This window comes from Salvia hispanica, chromosome 2 (assembly GCF_029641045.1).
Source record: "Salvia hispanica isolate PSC_SH4W2 chromosome 2, Shi_PSC_v1, whole genome shotgun sequence".
Taxonomy (NCBI): domain Eukaryota; kingdom Viridiplantae; phylum Streptophyta; class Magnoliopsida; order Lamiales; family Lamiaceae; genus Salvia; species Salvia hispanica.
Genome location: NC_142693.1, coordinates 35,773,238 through 35,781,417, shown reverse-complemented (window position 1 = coordinate 35,781,417; position 8,180 = coordinate 35,773,238). Strand labels below are relative to the sequence as shown.

At 37.8% G+C, this 8,180-nt stretch overlaps 1 protein-coding gene across 1 annotated transcript; it reads right to left on the bottom strand.

The window, feature by feature from the left end:
* Positions 1 to 4,278: 4,278 nt before the first annotated feature.
* On the bottom strand, positions 4,279 to 7,128 carry LOC125193948 (calmodulin-binding protein 60 A-like). Its single transcript, XM_048091909.1, has 7 exons — positions 7,069 to 7,128; positions 6,454 to 6,506; positions 5,865 to 6,340; positions 5,508 to 5,671; positions 5,106 to 5,306; positions 4,568 to 4,745; positions 4,279 to 4,481 (listed from the first exon to the last, which is right to left on the bottom strand). Exons 1-7 carry the CDS (start codon positions 7,126 to 7,128, stop codon positions 4,279 to 4,281), a joined length of 1,335 nt encoding a protein of 444 aa, XP_047947866.1.
* Between the last annotated feature and the right edge of the window lie 1,052 nt (positions 7,129 to 8,180).

Below are 8,180 nucleotides of genomic sequence, written 5' to 3'. Positions count from 1 at the left end.
AGAAAGAAGGGCATGACTTCTTTGATACTTACTCACCTGTTACGAGAATAGCTTCCATTCGGGTACTTCTTGCGATTGCTGCGTTGCACAATCTTGAGATTCACCAAATGGATGTGAAAACTACATTCCTGAATGGTGATTTGGAAGAAGAGATATACATGGAGCAACCTGAAGGGTTTGTTGTGCCCGGGCAAGAGTGCAAGGTATGCAAATTGGTAAAGTCTCTTTATGGATTGAAGCAAACGTCGTTGCAATGGCACTTGTAGTTTGACAATGTGATGTTGATAAATGGATTCACTATCAACGAGTGTGATAAGTGTGTTTACATTAAGAACACAGATAACGGGTTTGTTATTGTGTGTCTTTATATTGATGATATGTTGATAATGGGTAGCAATAGTGCCATTATTAACGAGACTAAAAACATGTTGAAAAGAAATTTCGATATGAAAGATATGAGTCTAGCTGATGTGATTCTCAGAATCAAAATATTGAGGACTAATGAGGGAATTGCCTTAACGCAATCTCATTATGTTGGGAAATGCTTAAGAAATTCAACTTGTTTGATTGTAAGCCAACAAAGACTCCTTTGGAGCTCAATGTCCATCTAAGCAAGAATATGGTTGAGCCTATTGCTCAAGAAGAGTATGCAAAGGTTATAGGAAGTTTGATGTTTATCACGAACTGTACTAGACCAGATCTTGCTTGTACGGTAAACAAGTTGAGCCGATTCACGAGCAACCCAAGCAAGTAACATTGGAAAGCTCTGTGTAGAGTTTTGAGATACTTGAAATGTACTATTGATTTTGGACTGCACTACACAAGATATCTCCAAGTACTTGAAGGGTACTGTGATGCAAATTGGATCTCTGATTCAAAAGACTCATTTTCGACGAGTGGGTATGTGTTCACTATGGGGGATGGTACTGTTTCGTGGAAGTCAGCGAAACAGACGTGTATTGCTCGCTCCACCATGGAATCCGAGTTTATCGCATTGGATAAAGCAGGGGAAGAAGCTGAGTGGCTCAGAAATTTCCCAGAATGTATTTCATGTTAGAAGAAGCCAGTGCCCGCAGTGTTGATACACTGTGATAGTAAAGCAGCTATAGGTAGAGCACACAGTGGCTTCTATAGTGGTAAGTCTCGACACATTCGTCGACGACATAATACCGTAAGGCAGTTGATCACAAGTGGTGTTATCGCAGTTGACTATGTCAAGTCAGTGGATAACATAGCGGATCTATTAACAAAAGGTTTAAACCGTGGTCAAATGCATAAATTCCTAAAAGGAATTGGGCTGAAAATCATATCTTAAAAGATGAGCATAGTGGTAGTCAGTTGCAATCTTATTCCATGTGTTCGATATCCCGGTACTGACCTTTAGCTATACTAGATCTACCATGTATGCTTGCAGGTATTTTTAGTGCTAATAAATAGTGTTTCAATCTCCACCTTGCATATCGAGACAACAAAAATATAGAGAGATGAAAAAAGGGTTTAGAGATGTGTGTGAGGTGAAAAGATGAAAAAAGGGTATATTTATAAAAATAAAAACCAAAAATTCAAAAAAAACCCTCGGCGCCGCCGCGGCTCGCGGCGCTATGCAATAGGGCATCGCGCTCAGTGTCGCGGCCCAGGACCCACCGCCGCGACCTTGTCGCATATGCGGCTCGCGCCTTTCCTCCAACCTCTGCCGTGGCTCTCCTATTGTGGACACTCTAAGAAATAGAGCTGTAGATGGCCTAATAATCTCACACACTCATGTCTTTTTCCACTTAAGAATCTCTCTCAAGTTATGACCCAAAACAATCTCTTATCAAGCACAACTATTCAACAAACCAAAAAGGAATTTCACAAACGTTCTGAAATAAATTCAAAAAATATTATGATTTTTTTAAGAACAAGAATATAAGTTGTCGGGAACCCAAAAAAAAAACAGAAATTAACAAAATTGTTATATTTTTATAGTGCTTGGCTGATACTAGAACAAAATTTACAATGATAAGAAAAAAAAATTTCAATTAGAAATCACCTTTATCAATATCTGGCTCCTAATGCAAATTGATATGAACCATGCGGTAGTTTTGATACGATGGATGAATGACGCCATAAATGGAATGCATGGACCGTTTGATAAGTCATGATATAGTGTGAATGATGTCAGTATGAAAAATCGTTTGATAAATCGAATAAATTTCTCAATAAATTAAAAATTCGAGAAAGAATTCAAGAGGGATTAAACTCACAAAATATGATTCAAAATAAAGCCTGAAATTTGTCCAAGTGAGCCTTTTAAGGCACTAGTTCTAAGATTAAAAGGAAAATAAGCTAGAAGGAAATAAACTTGAAATGATACTTTAATTAGTAAAAGGAAACACAATTAACACATTTCCATCTACAGTAAATACCAAAAACAGCTTGAGTAGTCTCCAATCAGAAATAATAAAACTATCTAATCTTCTTGGGCACTTTTCTTCACTGATCAGTCCACTGGACCACCGGCGGACACACGTCTAGATGGGGGAGGGCTTAAGCCCCTACCCAAAAAAAAGTTTTGAACTTTTTCTATTTGAAAAATGATTAAAAATTCTAAAATTTACCTCCAGCCCTCACTAAATTATTGTTATTGAAGACTAAATCATCAAAAGTTGAGTAGTAATAGGGGCTGAAATGAATAAGAAATAAAGAATTACAGAGGATAAAATGAAGAGTAATAGCTGACGAGATGAGTTTGAGGAAGAAGATGACTTTATTACAAATAATATTATAAACTTCATAGTAAAATGTGTCAAGTTGTTGTGCTTTTTAAAAATGCATGTTCATTTATTGGCTACTAAATTAAATTAAAGGATAACTACTCTTAAAAAACTATTCGTTTTGATAGAAATATATGGATTTCTATAAAAATGTGTTTCGTTAAATTTTCTTTTGACTCTGTAATTGTTAAATTTTCTTTCGACTTTGTAATTGTTAAATTTTCTTTCGACTCTGTAAACTAATTTCAATTTGATAACTTAATTTTCAATTAATGACTTCTAAATTTTCGTCTTCTCTATATCTTTTTTCCAGAATCCTAATTAATAAAGCATTATTTCATTTTTCTTTCCATATAATCGATGCAAACTCAAATTTTATTCTCTTAGGAACTCTAACCCATAAGTTAAATTTTAGACTTTTTTCTTTTCAACTTAATTATGCAAAAACTTCTTGTATTTTTACTTGTATCGTTTTTATTTATAGAAAGATTACCACTAAAGTTTCTCCTCCCTTATTGCACTTTACCATTGTTTCTCTTAATCTTTATACGATAGTACCAACAAGCATTTAATCCTGTTTCATCCACAAGACTATTTTTCGTAGATAATGAGAGTAAAGCCCCTACGGACAAAAATTTCTGCGTCCGCCAGTGCACTGGACTTCAATCTCTAGTTCATTCATCTTCAATCACTAGTCCATTCGAATGTAATAAAATTAATGTTTCTTGGATAATTCTCTATGATGCAACAGCATCACCGACAGCTCTGAATCTATATGATGCAACACCTTTTCAGCAAAATTAAATATGTTTTCTTTGACATTTTGTCTCGGTATCCAGTGATGAGCACTCTAGTTTTCGATGCCCGAGCTGTAACATTGGTGTTGTCCATGCGTGATTGTTTACTCACCCGTAGATTATTGTGCGAATCACGTGGCGAATTAGCAATATAACGCAAATGATCATCATAATAATACATCATGGGATTTGGGCTTTGAGCGTGGTACTCATGGTCATGAAGCAACTGCTCATCCACTTTTAATGCTGACATTGCGCTTTCCTTTGAACCTCCACCTACAACCATATCACCACCTGCTGCACTCGCGGAACCTACTTCAAAATCTGGAAACACAAGAGGAAGGAGAATTCAGGATATGTATATACCCAAACCTTTTTTTTTTAGAAAATATGATACACTCAGACCTGAGATACGAAGAGGGGTGAGTTGAGGATCAGTGTTGAATACCACTCCTCTTTCTTTTGATCCAAGATGCTCTCCATGCAAGTTCATTATTGAGTAGTTACTGTCAAATGTAACGTCTAAATGTATACCACTGCTCGATCCGCCTACTTCAGTTCCGTCATTATATGGATGCAAACCAGCTAGGTGCTCCTGAGAAGAATTATGTTTATCCTGCCCACAGTTTTGGAAGCCAGGTGCTAACAGTTTCTCATTATATCCCTGTCATTCAAAGTGATAATATTGATTTACAAGGGAAGATATAATTAATATGCTACCAAGATCAGTAAGAAGGGTGAACTGGGTTAGATACCTCTCCCGTTTCTCTTGATCCAAGTGGGTCCGAAGGCACATACTCGCAGACGGTGCTTGTGTTTGTGTGTGGAAACTCATTTTCATCATCATATGATACAGATCGTAAAAATGTTGCGATTTCCTTTGAACCTACAACCATCTCACCACCTGATGCACTCTCGGAACCTAGTTCTGAATTTGGAAACACAAGAGGAAGAAGAATTCAGGATATAGATTACACCCTAAACCTTTTTTAACAAAATATGATGCACTCTGACCTGAGATATGAAGAGGGGTGAATTGAGGATCAGGGTTGGATACCACTCCCCTTTCTCCTGATCCAAGAGGCTCATAATCACAGATGGTGCTTGTGATTGGGTATGTAAACTCATTTTCATCGTCATATAACGCAGAGGCTCTTTGTAATACAGATCTCAGCAACTTGAGTGCATCAACCTATTAGGGGTGAGTAATTCATTAGTACTACTCCCTCCGTTCAATAGTAATAGAGTTATTTTGTCATTTTAGTATGTTCCATAGTAATAAAGTCATTTTCCTTTTTAGTAAAAGTTAACACATTTTTCCACACCTACTTACCCTCTCTTATTCTTTTCTCTCTTCATCTCTCTACCTTTTTCATTTTCCACTTTATTCTTCCTTTATTTAACTCACCTAACACAATTTTTCTTAATCTCCGTGGCGAAAAGAAACGCCTACATTACTATAGAACGGAGGGAGTACTATTTAGTAGGAGTAGGAGACACCACAATTGCATAAACAAATCTATTCACAACAACAAATTAAAGGCCGCCCCACCTTTCTAGCAGCAGACAGATTATCAATTCCAACAAACTGGGAGTCCATCATTTCTCCCTTGAGATTTCCCACACAATCGTAAATAACACATCTTTGAGGTTCGGTTGAGGATTTGTGACAGAACATCTTTGTGCAATCAATTTTGCAGCTCTGAGCATTACTCAATATTGTATCCCATATACGACCATTGACACGTAGTATCTGCACGCATATTACAGAGACTAATATTTCTCATGACATAATCATGCTTGGCTTTAGAAGCTACTAATAAACCGTGAATTCTAAACCTAAATTGACAGAACGAGCAACAAAACATATAGCATGAATCCTAGTATACAAACAAAATCTGGTTTCACCACTTGATATATCAAACAAGTATGAATAGTAAACGGTGACTATTACTGTTTTTTGGAGCTCATCAGGATTGACATGGAGCCAAAACAAAAAATCTTGCACAGTTTCAATGTATTTCTTTTTCAGCCTATCATGGCGCTTGCCATTCCTGTCAATTCCCTTCAATCTCCAAACTTCAGAAGTAAGATATGGACAGAGAAATTTGACATACTCTGCAAAAGGAAACCAGCAGTTATATGGAAGTTTCTTCATCCTCTTTAAGATTAAACTTTAATGGTCTTGTTCTTTACATAATCTGTGTATCTCAACACAATTGCAGCCATTTGATAGATATGAAGAGTTAGTTGGTAAAGAAGAGTAAAACGAAACAATTATTAAGTTCAACACGGAGTGAGAAGAACATACGTTTGGCGCGCTTATCTTTGACCTTAAATGGTGCAGTCCATGCTTCTTGCACCGTAGTTCCTTCAAGATTCTGCGCGCTCCTCGCCCCCAGCCTGCAGCTGCACGACCTTCTCCAGTCTTTGTCGTGTCCCAACTTGATATCATTTAAATCCACAACACCGTACTTGAGCAATATATAATCGACACTTTTTGGAGAAAAGTGTGGCCTCTTCTTATCTGCTGTTTGAATGATGCTTCTCTCAAACTTTCCAGGAGTCATATTTCTTTCATCACCATCACCATTGTCCTCAAGAAGTAGTATCTCCACCTTTGCAGAAGATCCAGGGCCACAGGTCACAGTATGCCCGTACGGATCAAGCAGAGCCAACTGCAGGCACTCACCTTTTAACCCTTTAAGCTCCTTCCCTGTCATAGTATCGGCTACTTTATTATCTAAGAACTTCAGCTGTAAGCTTCTTTTCTCGGGAAACTCATTCCTGTCAGCACATTAGAAACGATACCAGAATTTGTTATCAACCCCAATTGTGGCTCTTTTTCTTGATCGGTTAATTAGAGGAGAAAATGAGTAACCATTAACATAAATTCTCACCGAGTCCCTTCACTCAAAAGCCTCTCTTCAGCTGATTGTAGTCTCTCTATTGCCTAAAACAAAGAATATTGAACAAATATCATGATTGGGCAGATTAACCATAATAATTCCTCGAGACTGGAAAATACTGAGATCCACAACAACTAAAGATTTTATGAAAGGTATACCTTGCAGTTGAAAATACAAGTTTAACTATTGAGAAACAAAGGCTTCTCAAGCGGTATATTATTTTATACTTCCTCCGTCCCAAGATAAGTGACTCACATTCCTTTTTGGAGTCCCAAGATAAGTGAGCCATTTCATTTTTTGGTATTCTTTCTCTTTACTTTTTCTCTCTGCTTTATTAACTCTCTTACTTTATTCATTTTTCACTTTACTAACAAAACCTCATTTCCTTAAATCCTGTGCCGAAAAGTTTGTGCTCATTTATCTTGGGACGGATGGAGTAAGATATAGTATAATCAATCATGATGTTGAGATGCAAAGAAAAAACACTTAAGGCTGCATGCATCAATCCAAAGCAAGTCTCCTTAAACAATAATCAATCCTTTGTAAATTGGAAATATAGCATTAATTCGACAAACATAGAAGAGAAGAGATGTGCAAGCCACTCACCATTCTACGAATTAGATCTTCAGTAACTGGAATTCTTTGGCTAACCGCTCGGTTATACATTTTTAACATCACATGTTCCATCTCTTCTGACACAGAGTGCGCAGGGCGAGGGATCGAAGATCCGTTTCTATTAATCTCAAAACCAAGATGACGGCTAATGACGATTACAACTTAATTTAAAGAAGGAATTCTAAACCCTAAAGGAATCATTTACGATGACTTTAACAGTAAAAGGAAACTAATTAATAAAAGGAAACTAACTAATAAAATATAACTAATTAATTGGAGATTAAAATATTTAAAACAAATCACAAAGTTTCCTGCTCCGCATCATGCTCTTCCACCGGGGGAGAACTCGACCTCGAGTTCTCATGAAATCCTGGATCTGGGTACTGGGGTCCGACATCTGGTCTATATGCCGTCAAATCTGCCACATTGAATGTGGAGGATATATTGTAGTCCTTTGGTAAATCAACTACATATGCATTATCATTTATGCGTCGAAGGATTTTGAAAGGACCAATCTTCTTGGGACGTAACTTGTTGTAAGTCCCTGTGGGAATGCGTTCGCGCCTAAGGAAGACCATCACTTCCTCTCCCTCTGCAAAGACTTTGAGTTTCCTGTGTTGATCAGCTGCAGTTTTGTAACGTTGGTTCGATTTCTGCAGCTTCTGTGTAACATCTTCGCGCACCGCCACTGCCCTTTCAGCGAAGTCATCAGCTGCATGTCTCTGTCCAAGACTAACTGGCAGCAAATCTGCTGTCATTGCTGGCGGCTTAGTGTACACGACTTCAAAAGGTGCGTGCCCAGTCGAGGAGTGAATGACACTATTGTACGCAAACTCTGCCTGGGCCAACGCTGCATCCCATTGGCGAGGTTTTTCCTGACATATAGCTCGAAGCATGTTCCCTAAAGTGCGGTTCACCACCTCCGTTTGACCGTCGGTTTGAGGGTGAGCTGTACTGCTAAAATTAAGGGATGAATCAAACCTCTTCCAAAGACGCCTCCAAAAATTACTTAAGAAACGTGTGTCACGATCTGAAGTAATGGACTTGGGAATGCCGTGCAATCTCACAATCTCCCTAAAGAACAATGCAGCCACTGCATCTGC

Coding starts and splice junctions, on each gene's coding strand:
- LOC125193948 (XM_048091909.1), bottom strand. CDS start 7,128: ATGTATAACCGAGCGGTTAGCCAAAGAATTCCAGTTACTGAAGATCTA. Junction 6,341..6,453: donor CTTTTGAGTGAAGGGACTCG/GTGAGAATTTAT, acceptor ATGTGCTGACAG/GAATGAGTTTCCCGAGAAAA. Junction 5,672..5,864: donor CAAAGATAAGCGCGCCAAAC/GTATGTTCTTCT, acceptor TTCCTTTTGCAG/AGTATGTCAAATTTCTCTGT.